This window comes from Acanthopagrus latus, chromosome 20, assembly GCF_904848185.1.
Source record: "Acanthopagrus latus isolate v.2019 chromosome 20, fAcaLat1.1, whole genome shotgun sequence".
Taxonomy (NCBI): domain Eukaryota; kingdom Metazoa; phylum Chordata; class Actinopteri; order Spariformes; family Sparidae; genus Acanthopagrus; species Acanthopagrus latus.
This window is the reverse complement of record NC_051058.1, coordinates 20439111-20461029: the sequence shown is the minus strand read 5'-3', so window position 1 is coordinate 20461029 and position 21919 is coordinate 20439111. Positions and strand designations below refer to the sequence as shown.

The following is a 21919-nucleotide window of genomic DNA, read 5'->3' as shown; positions in this document are numbered from 1 at the left end:
TAGTGAGGCGAGAGGCGGCTGCGTGAAGAGAACCGCAAACCACCAGGCGAAGACCGGAAGCTGCGGGATTTAATCCTCAAAATAAAAGCACGGCTAAAGCCTGTAAAACACTGTGCTGCTGAGAATAATAATAAAGAAAATGTCAATTCTTAGGTAAAATGGAGGGAAGAAGTGATCTGGGACCAGACATATTTTAAATTAAGATACGATTACAAATATCCTGTGTGATAGGCGTTGATTGTGCATTGGCCAGGCCCGTTATTGGAACTACTAATTTGGCATTTATTTGATTAGAGAATCAGACTGAAATAAATTAATCAATTAAAAAAATACACATGTTCATTAAAAAGAAAAAAAAAATGTAAAAAATGGTTTAACAGTTTGCACTCAACATACCGTGCTGGTCTAATGTGAGCTAGCTACAGTTAACGTTAGCTAGCATCAGCAACATGAACGTTAGCGTTAACGTCAACAATGTTAGCTCATGCAACAAACTGGCAACCACTTCAGGGGGTCAATGGATGATAAAATCCAACATTCAGTAACTGAATGTTAATGCTAACATCTTTAAGTTATCAAATAAATGTAGTGGAGTAAAAAGTACATTTGCCTCCACAATGTAGTGAGGTGGAAGTATGAAGTAGTGGAAAATGGAAATAGTCAGGTGACACTCAAGTACCGATTTCAAAATTGTACTTTTGTACAGTAATTAACTGTGCCTTCCATCACTAAATAATATATGAATAATTCTGTGTTAATTTACAGTATATTTGTATTAATAGGTGCTTTTCAAAACCCTGGCCCCTACATTATCCACAATGCAAATTAGCCAATGAGTGACATCACTGGAGGTCACAAAATGCTTTATACTACTTTTATATCAAATATATTGTAGTCAGTCATACAATGCTCCACAAAACCTGTAAACATGCTTAGATTGTACAGTTAGTGGAGTAAAAATAGAATAAATAGTCTATCTATCTATCTAGCTATCTAGCTATCTAGCTATCTATCTATCTTATTTTGAAAGTACGGACCGGAACTACATTTCAAAACTCTCGCGCACTTGCCGTTGGTGGTAAAAAGCGGAGCTCGCGCCTCATCAGACAGACACCTTGTAGACTAGAAGACAGAACGCGCACGACTCACGTGCGAATGTAAGATGCAGCTGAGCGGCGGGACGAGTGTGGAGCCGGCGGTCATCTAACGGAAGTCTGGGAGAGAGAGAGCCATGAAGAAGCACCTGAGTCCGGCCAAACAACAGCAGCAACCACCGGCTGATGTCCCGGCGGCTCCCGGCGGCGGCGGCGGCGGCGAGGTGACCGTCCAACAACTCAACGAGCTGCTGTCCAACGGCAGCGGCTTCTACAGCCTCCCGACTCAACACTTCAACGAGGTCTTCCCCAGAATATACGTCGGCAACGCGTGAGTCATTCATCGTTTTCTGTTTTTTTTTCCAGGTAGGACAGGTTGTTTTTGTAATTAGTTCATCATCATCCTCATCCTCCTCCTCCGACCAGACGCCACGGTGATGACAACAGTGTCGCATGCCGGCCAGCACGCACGCAGGGCGGGCTTGTGATGTAGGTGTCTCCGCTCTCATCATGGAGACAAGCGACCGCCTGTTGTTGTCAACAAATTGTGTTGTTGTCCTCGACACACACGCCCGCGCCTCAGCCGCCGAGACAGGTGGACATTGTGTAACAGCGCGCCTTATCAATAACAGCATTCTGAAGGCAGAATCGATCATTTCTCTCCATTTATAGCTCAGTAAACACGCCCGGGCTGAGCGGTGAAGGACGCGCACTAAGACCCGCTCGGTGAGTCCCTCCATCATTAGTAGCACCGCCGTGTAATCACGTCTCCATCGAGCCGCTCCCAGTCCGTCCCGCTGGGCGGCAGGGAGACAGCACTACGGCCCGAAAGAGGCTGATTTTCATTCATAAAACAGAAGAAAAACAACAGGCTGCTGCAGAACAAAGAGGGAGAAGGAGGAGCGCATGAATTTAGGAGTCGTGAGTGTGAAGATGGTGTGGTGGAAACACAGAGAGGTGGAGGGTGAACTCGTGTTTATGAGCATTAATCACCTACAGGAGACACATTCATAGCATTAGACATAATAACAGGGAGATTACTTTGAAATGTATGCAGCTACTGATTATAAATGATCATTAGACGCACATTTCGTCATGTAGTCTTTCAGATATGATTGTAAACACAAAAACTTAACCATCTTTCTCTGCATTATAATCTCTAATTTAAAAAAAGACACAGCCTGGGCAACACGTATGTTATGATAACAATAATGATGAAACTTTATCATATAAATATTAGATATTTGGATATTTTAGCATTACACATGATTGTAATGTGATACATTTCATTTATACATGGTATTTATAGCACCTTTTTAAAATCAGTTTACAAAGAGCTTTGACAGACAGATCTATATCTGCTGATAAAACAGAGTCTGTTGGACCAATATGGGAGCTTATTTTGGAAATAATGTGTATGGTAGCTATCTCATGTGAATTGTGATGCAATTTAGACATGTTTGTCATATTAAAGGATGATTTTTGAACCCTGAGAAAGTCGTAGTTTGTTAGAAAAAACTAATGAAAGACAAGACTGTGAAAATACGTAATTAGGATAATTAGTGACGTTGTCTCGTCCGATTACCAATAACCAATAATAAGCCTTGAGCTGAAACCTTGTACAGTCAATCTTGTATATTGGCAGCTCACAGAACTAACAAACGGTCCTTTCACATGACTGTACTTGTCAATATGAGCAGATTTATTGGGATTTTCAACGTTTAAAAAAAAACAAAAAACTTTTTCTTTGCTGAGGTGGCGGCCATGTTGGGAGTGATGTCCTTTATTGTGCAAGATGATGTAGTTCAGTGAGCTGTTGTACAAAAAAACTAAATGGTATTTAACCGTCTTCATGACAAACAGCAAATGTATTGTCCTGCAAAATTTCCTTCAGGTGAGATGTGATGTGAAAAATGATGATTCGTGTTTCCCAAAGTTTGAGGTGAGTCCTCAAATGTCTCATTTTGCCCACAGTAAAACAATATTCAGTTTACTGTCACAGACGAGGAAAGAAACCTGAAAATATTCACAATTAAGAATCTGGAAATAGAGAAATTTGACTTTATTTCTTTTAAGAATTATGCAAAAAACTCATCAAAATATTTGCAGATTAATTGAAACATCTATGAGTATTATGAATTCAAATAAAATTATGTTAAGCATATTTACAGTTGGTCAAATCAAATGACCATCACTAGTACAAGCTACAGGTGTGCTGTGTGTATTCTACAACATGTGGGATCAGGTTTTTTCTGGGTTTGTTTTTGTTGCTTCTGTTTTTCAATCTAAGGCCAATTTTCATCTTCATGCAAATAAAAACAATAAAAAAAAACTTAAAGAAATACTATAATAACTACTGATAATTTACAGATTTACATAAGATATAGTTGTTTGTTTTTAGCTGACATGCTGTTTGTTAACACCACCACACTGCCTGTACCTGCTGTGGTGCTGAAAGGTGCTGAGCCACACAAACACATACAGTGTGTATACATATAATGTGTATGTATATTAAACATGGCTGAGGCTGAACCGTAAATCCACGGTGGTTGGCTGACTGGAAGCTATCGGCTTTGTAATGAACATGCCGACTTCTCAGGAATTTACGGCTCGGTGTTCCAGTAAAACCAGTTGCTGGGACTTCCTGCACACACGTGTACAGATCGTGTATGAAATCTGTTGTGTTGTGGTGTGGTGTGTTGTGTGTGCTGGACAAAGAGATGAACAAATACACAACATGTCCTCAATTAAGAAGGTGATATTCAGATAATTGTATTATAGTATTGTGTGTTGTTCACAGTATCTAAAACAATTCGTTAATAATGACGTTGGACGTATCGGATATAGAAAATGTTATACCATGATATTGTCGTGACCAAATGATGGACTTTGTGTTTTCTTCTCTTGTTTATTTTTAAATAAATGACATCAGAAACAAAATAAACAACAACAAACTGGCGTTGGCTGTTGGCCAATTTGTCATTTGAACAGCTGGTATCGGTGTCTGTTGTTAAACTTGCTGATCAGGCTTTTATTAACGCTTGTGGACATATAGTACATATAATTAAGACAAATTGTGGCGCAGTGACTATTTTCAGGTGACATGCTGTTTATAGTAGATGAGCCACAAAAGAGTGGATTTAATCCTGTCACCCAGCGAAGTAGAAGGTTTCTGGTTTCCAGCAATTAAATCTAAAATATCCCACAAATATGAAAAATCATTTTCAGGTTTCGAGTGTCAAATTTGTGAGAACATCCAGTAAAGATAAAACAGTTACAGGAAATGTAATTTCAACTATATTTCGCTGTGCTGTAATGTAATATAAGCTTTCAGAGAGCAGCTCTTAATCTCGCTTTTATGGATTCATGGTGGAGAGGCGATTCAGGGATGCCCCTGAGAAGTGTAGTGTCTCTGTGCAGTCCATCATTTGGCTCCAGCCGCTGCCAGGAGAGTGGTGGAGGAGGGTGAGCGGGACGGGATACAAGCACATTACTGTACCTCAGTGCTACAACAAGATCAATGTGAATATGCCAATCTGCCCGGCCAAGTCTCCAAACAAAGTGCTGGCACTCTGAGCTGATCAGACGACGCCGTCGGCTTTAAAGAGACTCTAATGTGCTCCCAGCTTTACGATTTCTACCAAAGAAGAGATTTTGATTTCTGATGAAGGAATTATATTCACTGATTATGAGGAACAGAGTCTGGGGTTAATTAATCAACTGTTTAGCCGTTGAAGTACATCATAGACTGCACAAACAAGGGCTGCAGTGTGATGTTACAGATAGCTCGGGCAGGGCGAGGTGGTATCGATTGTTGTTGAAAGAAAGCACCTTGTCCTCTAATTCCACCACTGGGACCCACTAAGACTTTCTGCTGATGTTTCCTGCTGCTTGGACCCTGTTAAAACTCAAATTGTGTCCTCGGTCGACATAATAAGATCCAGAAAAAGCTCTGATTGCTGAGTACACATTAGGGTTCTGTGATTTATAACAATTTCCCAGCTGTCCACCATTAGCCAAGCAACCTGCAGAGCCGATTTTAAAAAAAAGATAAATAATTAAAATCAACCTTGCCTCTCCGACATAGTCGTCCAGTCACCCCACCTTAGTGTATATATATTGTGCAGGTTGTCGCTCCCATTTGATCACTCTCCATGTAAAAAAAAAAAAAATTGCTTTGTCCTTGAAGATATTCATTATCATGTGAGCCCATAGGGAATTGAGCCCATGACCTATTTCAGGCACCAATCTATAGTTGAAAGCACATGTTTCAGTTCAGGACAAAACTGAATATACGATCGTTCCCGCTGGTACTCATAAAAACACATCATAGTTCAAGGACCAATCAGAATAGACTCATAATTGATGGCGTTTGCTGACATGTCAGCTGCTGGTGTTGATATATGGTTAACCTTCTGTCAATGTAGCGTTATGTTAGCTGCATAACTAATGTTAATCAAAGCCCACAATACAAAAACACGTTTGATTAGTACATTCAGTATTCGAATAGTATTTGGATTATGTTCACCTTTAAAAATTCATTTCAACAACCCTGCTTGGTTACATCAAATTTATAGTAGCTGCCATCATGAAAGTTTGTAACTTTTTTTGACATCGTACTAAATTTCTAATTCAACAATCTGTTACATGAATTGGACTTCCTGGATTGTACTTCCTGTTTCACCAGTAACTGAAGTAACATGCCAGCAAAGTCCCTTGGTTGCATGAATTTATATATTAATTGCAGTATAAAACAATATAAAATATCATTAATCCTGACGGAGAATTTCATCCAATATCACCTGGTGTCTCTAAACTATCCAAATGAGACAAATAGAAAACAGACATCTCAGAATAAGAGATCGAAGGGGGAAAAGATGAAGGTCCATCAGGAGGAGCCAGCACGACTCAAACAATGCAGTATAGTTTTAAAACTGATCATCCGTAGGACATGTCAATAGCCTCCAGCACTTTGATGAACTCGTCAGTGAAATGTTCCCATCAGACCTAAACGCATTACGACTGTATTTTCCAAACTCAAACTCTTTTCACAGTTTTCCAGAACAGTCGTAGTCAGCACTATGAAACCACCGTGTGCAGCAGCTCAGGGACACACTTAAGGTGTGGTTGTTTGCTTTGAGGAACGCTTTGGCTCTTTGTGAAGCCGGTCTTTAATAATGGATGTTGTGGGACTGCAGATCCCAGGGTGAGGAGGCTGGGACCGGCCAGGTAAAGAGGAGGAGAGCCACTGACTGCAAACTCAGTTGAACCTCAGTGTGCCTCTGCACCGTGGTGTGTGTGTGTGTGTGTGTGTGTGTGGAAGTACAGTAAATGTGAACAGCGTCAGTACAGTCACTTCTGCTTCCTCATACTCTGTTGCACATGCTGCATTCAAGTGCTCCAACTGTGCATGTAAGCAGTTACTGTATGTGTGTCCTCAATCATTTATGCACATCTGAATATACACAAACAGACTGTGAATTAACAGGTGAATAATTTGAGTCCTCCTGTCTGAAGGAGTCTGTGACCTGCAGCTGACAAACAAGCAGATGGCCGGCTTCATCCCTCGTCTCATGGCTGTAAAGCAAAATGGTGACAGGCAGGGTTTTTTATTAGTTCTTGCAGAAGGGGCTTCGCAGCCACCACCTCTAGGGAGCCGTCCAGGGTCACCTAGCCTCGCCTCCACAGCCTCATATTGACTGTAAGCACACAGTGCTGTCAGGGGGAGCATTTCACATGAAGATTTATGAATCATGGGTCTGAATAAAAGTAAAGCAAATATAGGCTCAATGATTCCAACTTTAAGACGACAGAATATTCTTGTTTACTTGTAACAAAACTTTACCATCATACTGGTAACAACAGCTTAAGTTTAATTCAAAATTCTGCATCTTTTACGAAAGGAGTTTCCAACAGTGGTACAAGTATGGTACAAATTCTATCAAGCTAATTGTACTTGAGTATTTGTTGTTTCTTCACTCATCTGTGACAGTAAGTTGAATATCTCTGGGTTGTGGACAAAACAAGACATCTATCAGATGTTATCTTGGGCTTTGGGAAACACTGACATTCTGCAGACCAAACAGATAATCGATTAATCTAGAAAATAATCGATAGTGGACAAGATGGTGTTGAAGCAGACACACCAACGGTTCCCTGTGTTATTACTGTTGCCGCTGCTGTTGCATGACATCATTAGCAACATGGCTACCGCTAGCAGCCTGGCTACTGCCCAAAGCAAGAAAAAAGCACAGTAAGAATCCCAGTCTGTCTGAGAAGGCCTGATCTCAGGGCTGTGGGAAGGCAGAGTGAAACAGCTTGTTGTATTAGTAAGTAGGCAGGTTTTTGTTACTTACTTGATCTCGTAGTGAGTGAAAGACAAACACATGTCAGTGAGGGAACAGACTCTTGACACAACGTCTCCATCCAGTGACTTCCCTGTTGGCTTCACTCTTGTTTTATCTCTGTTTCTGTCACTCTCCCTCTCCGGCTTCTGCGCCTCCTCCATCAGCCGGTTTCTTTCTCTTTGGCACTGTAGATTTTCTACAGTTATTCCAGTTGTTGTTACGGAAAGCATACTTCATGCTGTCATCAGTGGAGTGTTTGTGCTATTTTTCTACAGCCATGACACTGTGCAGATGGTATTTATTCAAGCAGAAATGCTGCCAGTTTAAGTAAAGGATCAGAATACGTTAGATGCCACTATTTTAAATGCATTTGATAAGTGAGACGGAACACACTGGAGAAAAGAAATTAGTCTGAAGTCATGATTTGTCTGCCACGACCAGCTGCAGAGCAACGGTATGCTGCAGTTTTTGTTGTTCAAACGTAAATTCTGTACCGCTAATTAGTGACACTAACTGCTCCATAAAACTTTAATATAACATACACAAAAGTGGCGTTTTATCTAGAATCAATGCCCAGCGCCCTCGGCCAGGTTGGATGGTAGCAGTGGATGCGGGCATCGAGCCAGGCAGGCCCGGAGCAGCCAAGAGCCCCGTGTGCCTTTTGTTGACGGTTTGTTAGCTGTGTGGGTTTGTTTTGCTCTGTGTAGAACTGATACGCAGGATTCTTACAAACAGTTTCAGATTTATATTGTTTGAGTAGATGAAGATAGAGGTGAAGATATTTATGATTATCCTGATCTTTGCAATTCACAAAGATCAACTTAACGTGAGCGTTGAAATCTTCATCTCCAGCCTTTCCTGAACATGGTTTGTTGGACCGTTAAAAAGAAGTCTATGAATACCGTGTGTGTGACAGGTGAACGAGTCATTCCACAATCTTTTGGCGTAAGTCTGCTGCTATAACAGTCTTTCTATCAGAACCTGTTGAGCCACGGGAGCATGAGAACACTGATACTGGGTCATTTAGATCGGCTTACAGCTGGCTTTCATCCCAAAGGTGATGGATGAGGTTTCGAGGTCAGGGCTCTGTGCAGGCCAGTCAAGGTCTTCCACATGAAACTGGGAAAATTATATCTTCATGGACCTCTTGGGGGGGGGATGTGTAGACACATAAAACGCATGTTTAACGCAGTGGATACCATGGCATTACTTTAAGGTAAATGTAGACTATTTTATATGCTCAGGGTTAATTTAAATAAGGAAATAGAGAACTGAAATGAGTTTTTGCCTTGTTACTATCAAGCAGGGATATTTCCAGGTCACAAAAAGGCAATTTCTTTGCAATTTGCTGTATATTTCCTTAGAAAAACATCTGTTTAGAGTCAACATTTAGTGATATGGTTGTGTAAGATTATACGATGTGGACCCGTTGTGTTTTCAAGCTAATAGCGGCAGTTATAGGTCATTGGCAGCCTTTTTTTTTCATTTAAATACAAATTAATAATTCAGTGTGTTCAAACTCCTAAAGATCAACACCTTTTAAGTTCTACACAGTGTGTTGTAATCTGTGTGAAAAGCTCGTGTTTGAGTGCTGTTTTTAAGCAACAACATGCTGAAGTGCTTTCCTACTCCTCCCGGCAGATGTGCAGTACTTGGCTGTGTTGGTGCCAGCAGTGTTCACTAAAACGTATGCAGAGTCGTCGCGAAGGATGCAACCTACAAAGTATCACTTCAGAATAAATTGTGCTGACGCGCTGCTTCGCTGTATCTGTCAGGTGTTATTATTAGTGCCGTGATTCGTCTTGGATGTCTTGTTCTGCTGCTGTACACTCATCATTTTGTGTTGTGAGAGAACAAAGTTGTATTTCACCATCAACAGAGGCGCACTAAAAGCTTTTACTGGTGTACAAACTTTGTTTGGATGCAGCAGATTTGTCACACACATCAGCAACTTTCTAAAGAGATTAAATGACTGTTTTTACTCTGATCCTGAACCTCATCCCTCCTTTTCAGGTTTGTAGCTCAGAATGCGATGCGCCTGCAGAAACTCGGAGTGACGCACGTCCTCAACGTGGCGGAGGGCACCTCCTTCATGCACGTCAACACCAGCGTGGATTTCTACGCCGGCACCGGCATCACGTACCACGGTATCCAGGCCAACGACACCGAGCAGTTCAACCTCAGTGCCTTCTTTGAGGAGGGGGCAGATTTTATTGACAAGGCCCTAGCACACAATAATGGGAAAGGTGAGTAAAAGGTGTACAAAACCATTTAGATACTCCGCTAATGTCCCAGTTTATGTGCGGTTGTGAATACTCTTAACCACACATACCTCGGCAGTTCCTGGAACAAGCGTGAAAATGTCTTTCTGGTGTGAATTCAGCATTTGCAGAAGTCACAAACAGGTTTAGCTTCAGGAAGCGGTTTCCAACAACCTCTGATCTGACGCATAGCAGCTTGCTATGGGTTTGTTGCTCTTCCCACAACATGCTTCCTGAGAACAACTTTGCATACTTTGTGCACGTATACGTGTGAAAGAAACCAAACCAAACCCCCAAACAGCCACCTTGCAAACTGTTGACCGCATTCATGTCCAAAGAACATCCCCCAAAGCTACAACAATATTTGCATGTCTGAATCAGAAAATGCTATCCTAAGAAAATCCTGAGTCGAAAAATCCAAACAGGATATTGTCTGATGAACACCTGGTGAAACATAAAATATATCTCACAGCTGAGGTGACTGTGTTTGATAGTCTGAAAGTCATACTCCCTGCAGCAGCAGCAGCTGATGTTAGCTCGCCTGCAGCCAGCACCACGATCATTCACAGAGAGTTAAACTCTCCAAGCTCTCTGAAATCTTAGGTGAGGCATTGAATGCAGTAAAAATACTGTAACTGTGTACAAATAATAAATGCTGTACACATCAAATGTATTAATTCATTCCTCTTTTTGGTATTGTAATAAATATTGTACTGTGGACTAGAAATATATACTACATAATTATTGTAATGATATAGCACATTGAGTTTTTGGTTTTCTGATTTTGCAACTTCAATTTGATGACTTCCATCACATTGTTTTATTACAGAAAGATTAAAGTACCAAAAAAGTGGTCCAATTTGGTGCCGGCACTGATTTCGATGTACTGGCTTTGGTATCGGCTCAAGTGTGAGCGGTGTCTTCACAAATTATCACTCCTACAGTGTGACTGTCACTTCACTGTTGGAACGTAGACTGATGATGGTGTTTAGCTGTCATTAGCATCAACACAGCCAGAACTACCATGAAACATTTTTTGGCTTTTGGGAATTAGCAGACAATTTAATATCACTCGTTATCAGTCTGTGGAAATGCAGAGAGTTTATGTTGTAACAAAAACCCCTCAAAGATGGAGGAGATCGAAGCTGAACACGGTGTCTCTCTCACTTCAGAAGCTCCTGCCTGAAAGTGATTTGTCTCAGAGTTGAGACCTGAAAACAAGCTTCTCTTGTTGCTCGTCTAACAAAGGATACAAGATTTAAGGCGTCTTTTAACGACTTGATCTCAATGTGCTTCATCGCTGTGGATCTTAAAGTGAAGACGGGGGAGATAATCATGACGGCCCCGAGCATCTCAGGCTAAATCTGACACACTCCTGAGCCCTGCTCCATATTCCATTATCAGATCGTGTCCCTGGACGTCATCATTGTCAAAATGATCCCTCCATAACACACTTGTAGCACCAAAAGCTCAATCCACCTCATTTGTTAAACAGGTGATGTGACACTTTTGGTCAAAATGCTGAAATCATCAGAGGGTTAAGTCTTAAATTAGCCGTTTGATACACCTACTGGGTCAGGTTCACTGTTTTTATAGCATGAGCTGGAAAGTAGAATATTAATATCGAAGAAACAATCAATCCCAGGAGGCCTCAGTCCTCCTCCACCCAAAAAGATCCATCCCCAGCTCTCCCGGAGCCGCAACTAAATTTAGTCATGAGGGATGTGTTTAATTTGTATTTTATGTCGTGGATTTATTGTCATCTTTGACACAGAAAAGCCTCTTAATTCCCAGGCGGTTTGGCAATGGTGCACCAACACTGTGGTAAATCAGGAGTGAAGAGTGCTGTAACAAGGACTGTGGAGGAGAAGGGAGGGAGGGAGGAGGAGGAGAGAGGAGCATAAACAGGAGAAAATGTCTCTCCTCCTGCCGCTGGCTGCTGTTACTGTAGTTTGACATTGTGCCACTTTGTCTTTGACATTTTGCGGCCCTGAGCTGCGAGCTCTGAAAAGGTCGCAGGTCTGGGATTTTAACGAGTAACTGCAGTGATGCATTGTTCCTGTGAGTCCGCCATAATGAAGACACAGGGTTGGTGTGTGGGCAGTAAGTGGTCATGTTGTCGTGCTCACGCCGCACACTTTCAACTGAGGATTATAAGTGGAAGCGATCAACCAAATCACCAGCTAATCAATATTTTTTATATTAACAGTGGATCGATGTGTTAAAGGTGAAAGGTCTCGGTCTTAAACCCACAGAGAGTTATCACCTGACCCTGCAGTTCTCTCCGGCTCTACAGAGCATCTTTGAAATCTCAATTTTTAAATTGCCATTTTCTGTTTAGCCGGTGGCTCCGGAGTTTGTCTGGAGCAGGACCTCCGATCACAGGAGGAGTCACCCCGGGCGACGAGCTGCAGCTCGACTTTAATTAGGTTTTTCTTTTCTTCCTCTATGTTTTACAAAAATTCAAGTTTGGAATAAGAGCTGACAGCTCTACTGGTGAGTGAGTGATGGAGCGAGCCAGAGATCTTTTCAGGTTCAAACACCTAAAACATTCGTAAAACAAAGACTAGACAGAGAAAGAACGACAATCAAGCGATCAGTTTTACTTGCAAGGAGAACAGAGTGTGCGCAGTCTCCTACGCCCCAAACTGCTCTGCTGCGCTCTCTGTTCTCCTATCTTTTATTACCTCAGTGTTGTTACAAAAGGTCATAGGGAGTAGCTCTTGCACAACTTATTTTCTTCAGTGTAGGCATGTTAGTATGCATTTCTTCTTTGAAGTAGGACATAGTGAAAGTTTCTCTTATCTGGGTTATAAACCAGCTGCACAGCGGGGTCGTGAACCAACTGTCACAACATGTGTGTTATTTCCCTTCACAGGCAGGAAACTGATTTAGCAACAGTTAATCTTGCAACACATTCAATAAGCGAGTGATAATATGTACAGTAATTCCAACAGATCTGCGCGTCTAACAAGAGGATACAGAAGAATCAACATTGATCTGTGGCAGGCAGGGTGATTAGGTATTGAAGAGGTCACTTTATTGGCAGCAGACTGTTCTGGGTGGAGCACAGATGAGCAGAGGATTATACAACAGAGAAGAGGAGGGAAGAGGAGAGAGATGTGAGGGATAGTACCGGGAGACAGAGGTGTCGGGTTTCACATAAACTGCAGACTCTGCAGATCTGACCCGAGCCAGCACATCAGCTGCTCTGTGAACGAACGTCAGATTCCTCGTGGGGTTTTCGGCTCGTCAGTAATGAAAGTGTAAGTCAGATAGATAGTAAGACGCGTCTCGGAGCGCAAACAAGTTGTGATTTGTGAGATGCAGCGCAGAGAGCATTTATGTATTCTGTCCGCACACTCTTACACAGACTGCACAGATTGTTTGCAGCGTGTGTGTTCGCTGTGGGGAGACGCGGCTGCAGTGAAGATGATTGACTTTGCCGAGTCTGCAGCAGAGGTCAGGTCTCGTATTTGCATCTTCTGGCTCAGAAGATGCTTCGCTCGGCACCTTTTGGTCGCAGCATATGTTCCCCGAACACTCGCACCGCTCTTTGTTTTTCTTTTGCTAATTTGTCTCTTCTTTTTTCACCTCATTATTCTTCCTCTGTTCCTTTTTTTTTGCTCTTTAGAAACAGTCTACAGAGTAAGAAAAACACTCAAATCCCTCCACGGTATCCTTGATATGTTATGTTTTCACTATATTCTATCTTTTTCTTATTTTAGCAAAAATCTACATTATTTTAGTGAATCCAAGACTTGATATATCTTGTCATAGAGCTCCATTGATGTCAAGAACTGCAAAATGACCGCAGAGGATTATTTTCGCTTAGAAGCCGTCCTGCTGCTGTAAATACTCACTAGAGCACTACATGTGTATTCATCCACAGCTGAAAAAATAATCCCTAATAAATTCCCAATTAACTTCTGTGAGGAACGGATGCTTAATACTACATTACCCTGCTGTTTGAGGAATGTATTTGACCTTCACTTTTAAATTTGTGGGCTGTTTTCTAAAGATCTACATCTTCAGGAGGAACCAGTGGGCTCGGGTGGGAAAGTGAGACTCGCTGGTTTTTGATTTGTTGACACAGATGCTGCGGTACTTCTCCTTTAAATCGACTTAAGATAAGACTCTTATTGTTGTATATCTCTATTCGTCTCCTCCAGGGAAGGTGTACGTACACTGCAGAGAAGGCTACAGCCGCTCCCCCACCATGGTTGTCGCTTACCTCATGCTGCGCCACAGGATGGACGCCCGGCTGGCGGTGGCCACCGTGAGGCATAAGAGAGAAATCGGCCCTAACGACGGCTTCCTTCGCCAGCTGTGCCAGCTTAACGAGAAGCTGGCGAAGGAGGGCAAGCTGAACGGGGAGGTGGGCAAACTAAAGACCAAATGAGAACACGAAGAGACCCTCTGCCCCGTCTCCTCCCATCATGCCTTTCACAGGCTTCAGCTGCTCTCGGAGACTGACCCCACCCCACCCCACCCCGACCAAACCAGCACCCATCTGACACGCCAGGGGTATTCTGAAACACACATGCATTTATCTGTGTAGATAACTATCCCTCATGCACACACACACAATCTCACACACATAGTTTTCTTTCTTATCTGTCACTGCTGCTCTGTAAGGGGGGACATCTCGTCAGCGTGAGCTCAGATACTGAATACAAACAAACTCCTCATCCCCCCCTTTTTTTATCTACACCACACAGATGAGCAGACGTCTCACTGCGAGCACCCGAAAGCTCCACATTTCTGAGCACTTTTGAGCTGAGCTACTTAAATCATTCCTTCAATTCCCACAAAGTTGAGACGGTGAAAAAAAAACAAAAAAACGTCACCCTGATTTTTACAACTTCCTTAAATAGTTCTACAAGATTATAGCACAATCATTCCATAGTTTTCCACTGCCGGGAACGTCAGCAGGAGTAACCTGAGATGTTGAGAAAATAAAAAAAGTCGATGGCCACACACACGATACGGATGAAACGAGTCGGTTGTGTTACACAAGAAGTGAGATGTGAATCCCAAACATTCCATGAAAACAGAAAAAAAGCCCCTCAGAGTTTCGTTTCCCCTCTCAGCCCAGTATTTAATGCACTAACACGAATGATTCACACTCCTGATGCAAGCTGTAGCTCTATGTAGCATTTCAGTCGGCATCCTTGACTCTGCGACCTCCAGTTTGACAGCGGTAGCATCAAAAATTAACACGGAGCACCGAGACACAAAGGCAGCAAAGGTCGAGCTAATTAAAAATAACGAGCTGCGTGGGTCGCTCGTGTAGCAGCCGTATTTAGCTGATATGATGAATGTTCGTTAGAGTTAAAACTGACGGTAAATTAGTTTGTCATTGAGCTCCAACACAATGCACATCACATTTAAAAACAAGGAAAAGGTCTCTTCCACATTTTTAACTAATAGCTTAGATGGTAGTTTATGTAGTTTGTGACCTGTATGTATAATTCCTTTAAGTAATATCTCTGATGGGATGAACAGATTTCACATCACGTCTACACAAGAGGTGTATCTTTATTTATTAATAGTTTTCCAAGAAAAACTACCACACAACTGCTAATCACAGCTTCTTAAATGTGATGATTTGATGCTCCTCTTTGTCATATATGATGATAAACTGAATATTCCAACAGTATCCATAAGAGGCCAAAATCAACCGATAATATTGACAATCTGATTTATCGCTCAGGCTCTGATTCCAAATGTTAAATACCCGAATGTAAGAAAAGGTAGAACACACACAAAACTTAAGGACGAAGTCGACTAACATCAAATTCAATTAACTTTTTTCTGACCGTGTCAACAAACATGCTAACGTTTCATCCTAGTGGCTCAAATCGGAGTGTTTCAAAACGTTAGCACGACTGTTAGTTGACTGTGTTCTGAAGATGTGTGTGTGTGTGTGTGTGTGTGCTGCCTTTTTACCTGGTGATTCAACTGCTGGAATATATGACTTTGGTTGAGCACCACAGTACAACACTGTTAGCCTTTGGTTAGCTTAGGGCTAACCAACATTTTTCACAGTTTTCTGATTTCTGATTTTGAATCAAACCATTAATCAAAAAAATTTTATCGGATGAATTGATAATGAAAACTATTAGTAGCAGCCCTTTGCAGCTGAGCTCTGTGACTGGCTACACAAAATTATTTTCTTACTTTTACTGCTACATGATCCCAAATCTCTGTTTATTATTTTTCTTCCTGGATGGAAAGTCAGCTGCAACTTAATTATTGTTTTGATTCAATTCAATCTGTCTTTCATTTTCTTGATTAATAAATTAGTTGTTCGGTTGATAAAGTGTCAGAAAAAAGGTGAAAAAGAAGTTGATCAGTGTTTCTTATGACATTCTCAAATATATCAACATCGACATGAATGTTTTCAGTTTACTGTCACAGAGGAGCAAAGAAACCAGAAAATATTCACATTGAAGAAGCTGGAATCGGAGAATCTGGAGTTGGTGATTGCTCAAACAGAAATGTGTTGTGCTAAATTTCCTGTGGTATTATTTATCACTCTCTTATATTCCTAACACACCCACATGAACACACCATCATCGGTCGTAGCACGGCGTTGTTAAAAGCCGTTTTTTCCTGTTTACCGCCTTCAAACTAGAGGCCTGTCGTTGTAGCTGTCACAGGATGCCTCCCACTTCACACAGAACGTTCCAGTCATCGCGCCAGAGAGTTGTCCACTGCCAATTCCCTGACACAGCCGTTATCCACGGCCCGTATCCAGTTCCACTGTTTCATCAACACAGTCTGTCAGAGGTCCATACACAACATGTCACTGTCTCACTCCCGAGTGTGTGTGTGTGTGTGTGTGTGTGTGTGTGTGTGTGTGTGTGTGTGTGTGTCTGTGTGTCATACGGTAGTTTATTATGCCTGACTTTATGCACACACCACGAATCACAAAGCCTTTCTTTGGTTGTATGTACTAAAGCATTGCAATATATGTCAATACCCCCATCAGATATATAGAATGTAACCGCATCTAAATATGAGTATCCAGGCTGTAGTTGTCACATATAGGCGACAGTAGATCAACAATACACTTCGAGAGATATTACTGGGCATAATTCTGTAAACCTGTAGACCTAGTGCCAGGGAGGACGAGCGACGGGAGTGTTTTTAAAACCTGCAGCAGGTCACTCCTCCAGGCGGGTTCCCGGGAGAACAGCGTGAGGTCGAGGGAGCGTTTGACTGAATATTCCTCCTGAACAATCGGCCTGTTCGCACGAGTCCTGTGGTCGGGGGGGGGAGCAGAATCTAGGTTGTCTCACCTCATTAATGGCACTATTTATTCCTCCTTTGATATATCTGTATACATATGAATATATACATGTATACTGTATATACATATTTAAGTGTTGACATATATGAATGTACGAGCAATGTGTCTATAACGTGTCGGTATCGTCGGTATGTCCTTTATATATCATGTTATATTTGTATTATGCTCCTCCATTCTTTGCGTTCGCGGCTGATTACATGTACACTCGTATTCCCGTATGATGTACATGTGAAGTAACGTGTGTGATTGTGATGTTTCTCATCACAATCGTGCAAAAAGGGTGTTTTATTTTCCCCCCCCGAGCTTCCTCCGGGACGCTGAGGCATGTAACCACCGTGTTTATAGTGTTTTTCTTTTTTTTTTTTTTTTTTTGGACAGTTTCAGTTGCCATGGTGACGATTATTTATTCATACACAGCAAGATGCAGGTGGCAGAATAAGATGGATGAAGGATAATCCTGCATACGTTCAACTCATCCCATCACATTTGCTGCTTCGGGAAACATTTACAGTTTTTTGGGGTTTTTTTTTTCTTTCTCGACAGGAGTTTTCTGATTTCTCATCCAGGAGGATGAGTATGAAGTGATTCTCCGGCTGTACTTTACATTTCAGTGCAATGTTTTGAGCTGCGAAACGCACCGTGACACTGAACTTAAATCTCTCAAACATTCAACTTTTAGCAAAGCTGCAGATTTACCATGAAGGGGAGTTATTTTAAGCCTAAGAAAAACTTTTTTTTTCAGTGGTTACAACTGACGAGTGGCACAAAATGACAAAAACAGCATATTTTTGGTTTGATAACAATGTTTAAAAGAGAGGAAGGAGAGAGGAAATAGTTCTTATGTATTATTCCAACTTCCAATAATTTGATAATTCAGTTTGTGATTATTATCAATCCAGTGTTATAAGTGAAAGGTGAAGGTAACGATCCATATTATCATCTTTTAGATACGCCTTTATTTTGAAATTCCATGCAAACTTTGAGTATGTGACATAATCTTTACTGCACTTAAACCAGTTGGTTATTTACCTGCAGCAGCGAAAATGCAGACTGTGGTATCAGTAAATATTGTATCGTTGTCCAGAGAATTGATAATTGATATTGATATATCGTATTTTGTGTCATAAATGAGTTGCTTCCCTATATTGTACTGAAGTTTCCGCTTCACTTGGAGTCAGTCCAGCCGAATGTGTGAGAAAAAAAATCCTCCAGACTCAAATTTTAAATGACTCCAGCCAGACGAGACACTTTATAGGCCACGTGTTTATACAGTGATCCGATCTCATCAGGTCCGGTCTTTTAAAATAAAATCTCAGAACATGCATTGAAATGTCAAGCGCCGCTGTCGGAGAGGAAGGGGAGTATTATCACAGGGAGTTAGAAACGAGGGCAAACTGTCTCAGACTTTGAGAAACACGAGCGTGGCTGTGAAGTTTCTCCTGCGGGACGTCGCGCCGATTCAGGTTCACACACAGGTTGTTTCCTGTCCACGCCGGTCATCTCACACACTTGAAAATGTCTCAGATCTGTTAAAAAAAAAAAAAAGGAAACACTTGGGTTTTTTTTTGTCTTGCCAGTCGTGTTCGCTAGATGTGTGGAAAATCAAGTGCAGGCCTTTCAAATCTGAGACCTATTTTCAAGTCTGACTTTGCGCATGTGTCACAGCGGCCCATCATGAACCCCAAACCACACGACAAACAGAGAGAACCACTTCCTCCGAGCTCCAACACAACACATCAAACACCGAGATGTCTGTGCCGAGCGAGCTGCAGCGCTGCGGCGACCACACGCCCAGTTTCTAAACCTTCACCATTGGCTTTCCTCTCATTCAGATGGACAATACTGCCCTCCTTCTGAACACACACACACACACACACACACACACACACAAAAAAGCAACAACTCAGTGTTTCTCGTTGAGTTCCACATTCAGCTTATCTTCCTAAATTTTGGAATTATTGGGGTTTAAATTCTACAAATCGTTTCCAGGATGAGGGTGCGTACTTTATAGCATCGACTGCCGACGCCGACCTGCTTATCGACTCAAATCATTGACAATTCTTTGGCTCAGAAAGTCGCTCCGAGGCAGCCGAACTAGCCATGGTAGAAGTCCCGTTTTTTATATATATCCCGATATTTACACAACCAAATTGTTACAACTTGAGCTTCTATGATGGCTACACCGCTGGCTTCACGCTCTTTTTTACGCATCGAGTAACAGATCAACACTGCCACCTGCTGTCCAACAAACCCAGTTCTGTTTTTTGAAAAGCTGATTGGTGTTTTTTAGCTCATGACATCGGAAATTGTTACAAATCCAACCACAAATCCTCGTTGTGTTTTTTTTTGTTTGTTTTTTTCCCTTCCCTGTGATGTCGTTCAACAAGGTACCAGCATCATTTTGTGGGTTATACTCCAGGTACATTATGTATTATCGAGAATGTCAAACGTGAAATGCCATTTAATGTATATTGTTATATATCCTGAGTATGTAACACGCACTATGGCAGTTGTGAATTGCTGCATTTTACTGTCTTAACTGGCCTACTATATAGATAGGACATTTGTTTGATATTATTGGATCTTGTGAGTTGAAATTGCAAACGAAACATTGCTTTATGACTTCCTTTTCTCTTGACGATGTTTTGGTTTGATGTGTTTTTTTTTTTTTGTATTTGAATTTGTCCAGTTTCAAGGATACAAGTTGATTTATAGGTTTAAAGGAAAAAAAGGGGGACACTCCAGAAAATGGAAATTTCGGTCATCAAGCGATGGAAAGTCGGGGGAAGTTTTAGTTGTCAGCGCGATCATCTCTGGAGCGTTCATACAAACACCTCGAGGGAGTGTTGGGGACATTTTGAGCCATCGGTGAGGGCTGAAGATATTCTCGAGTTAGTGCACGCATGAGGGCTGGCTTTGGATATACGTGGCGTTTATCTCTCAGGATGTGCACGACCGACGCTCCAAACGGACGCAGGTATCCTGCACATCCTGAGGAATACATGCCAAGTAAATGCAAGATGTAATGCACACATGAACGGTATCCTGCTTTCCTTCAGGTGTTTAAGAGAACGTCGCTACGTGTTTTTACTGCAAAGCTCCAGAAATGTTTTGCGGACGATGAAACTTCCCCCCCGCGAGCCGATAATGACAGAGTTTCCACTTTTGTTGTGGAACTATTCCTTTATAATTTCTTTCGCTTTGCTAATAAAGGTGATTTTTAGTAGTGAAACTAAAAAGCTGCTTCTCCCGACTTCTCCGACCATGAATCCGAACGCAGTCGGCCATCAGCCGTGTTTGTTTCTGGACGATGATCGTTGTTATTCATCCACAGAAGAACCCAGAGTGGAAGAGGAGGATCGTTAAATCGCTCACAGAGAGCCTGGTTGTGTTTCATCACAGACAAAAAAAAACAACAAACTACTTTTAAATTTGACTTTGGTTTAAATGTGCGGCACATCTCGGACATCTGAAGCCGCTCCGTGACTGACGTCTGACGTCGTGGAAACTCATCTGGCTGATCTGTCCGGGTGATGCGGTCGACTCCATCCAGCTGCTCCTCTCGAGAGCGTTCAAACAAACACCGGAAATTACTCACAAACACTGTTTGGCCCAGGTGAGGTGCCTCCACCAGAGCTGTCATCTTCATCATCCTCTTCTTCTTCTTCTTCTTGCCTCCTTTCTGTTAAAGCAGGAGTTTGAGCACAAATGAGTCCGCTGCCTGACTCCTCCTGGAGTCCACCACACAGTTACTTTTCTGTTGGTGTACAGACGTCATAACTTTTTTTTTTGTTTGTTTGTTTTTTGTGGGTACATCTCAACGTGGACATCGGTCACCGCCACCGCCAACGCATCACAACAGCAACGACACACAGCACCCCACCCGAAGCCTTACAGCAACGATCGATTCCTTAGATTGTTTTTTGAGTTCGGTGTATCTCACTTCACGCAGCAGGAAAGGGACTCCGCTCCCTTACAGAACGAGACATTGTTGAAGTGCACTTGATTTTAAATTGCAATGTTGTTTTTCTTACCTTGGAGAAGTCCCTTCTTTCTTATGTTTAAGAAATAAATGGCTGAGGTATCAACATCTGACCAGGAGTGGCTCCTTTTGTTTATAACCAAGATCCCGACCGACACGTCAGTGTAACTCTTACTAAATACTGTCAGGATTAAAAAGAAAAAGACTGAAATCTCAAAATATTACAACTTTTTAGTCGACTTGCTTCTGAGACATGTTGACTTTAATACAAATATCTTCTCTTAACTTTTCCTTAGATAATAACATTTCCCCCATTATTTTCAGTTTCTTCTTCTTAAATTCTAACTTTATTCAAGTTATTACTTTTTTTTCTCAAAGTTCTATGATTTTATTCTGATTTTGTCATAATTTTCTTGTAAATCATGATTTTATTTTGAACTAGTACCACTTTTATTGTAATATTTTAGCTTTTTACTCAAGTGTAATATTGTTTTGCATTTAATATTTAGATTTTATTCTAAATGTATTCTCAGCGGCCTCAATACTACGGTCATTGTTGATGATATATAATCACTGTTAATGTCGTCTGTTTTCTTCTTTTATTTTCACGTCTATGTTCTCTGACGTCAGGTGCAAACATTCGTAAGAAATGAAAAGCTTTAACTAGTAAAAAAGAAAGAAAAAGATTTGTTTTGTTTTCAACAAATCACCAGAGAAAACCAACAATGTGTTAATTTCTCAGCACTTCCTGATGTCTGCAGCTTTCAACCCTGAATCCATTTGTATCAATTTCTTCCTTCTGAAGATGTAAACCTTTAAAAGCAGATCACAAATAATACATTTTCTAAGACATTGGCATATAAATGATATGTTTTATGGTTTTGGGGTGAACTGTCCCTTTAAAGAGGATGCTGTGT

The 21919-nt window shown here is 41.5% G+C and overlaps 1 protein-coding gene across 2 annotated transcripts; it reads left to right on the top strand.

Annotated features, from left to right (window-relative positions):
- The first annotated feature begins 1054 nt into the window (after positions 1–1054).
- On the top strand, positions 1055–21115 carry dusp3a (dual specificity phosphatase 3a). Of its 2 annotated transcripts, XR_005071891.1 has the most exons (4): positions 1055–1425; positions 9455–9687; positions 13875–20636; positions 20883–21115. XR_005071891.1 is itself a non-coding variant. In XM_037081935.1 (3 exons), exons 1-3 carry the CDS (start codon positions 1232–1234, stop codon positions 14102–14104), a joined length of 657 nt encoding a protein of 218 aa, XP_036937830.1. In that variant the 5' UTR covers positions 1055–1231; the 3' UTR covers positions 14105–21115. The 2 variants fall into 2 exon arrangements, 1 of the variants encoding a protein (XP_036937830.1); XM_037081935.1 differs by having other exon boundaries at positions 13875–21115.
- The last annotated feature ends 804 nt before the right edge of the window (positions 21116–21919 follow it).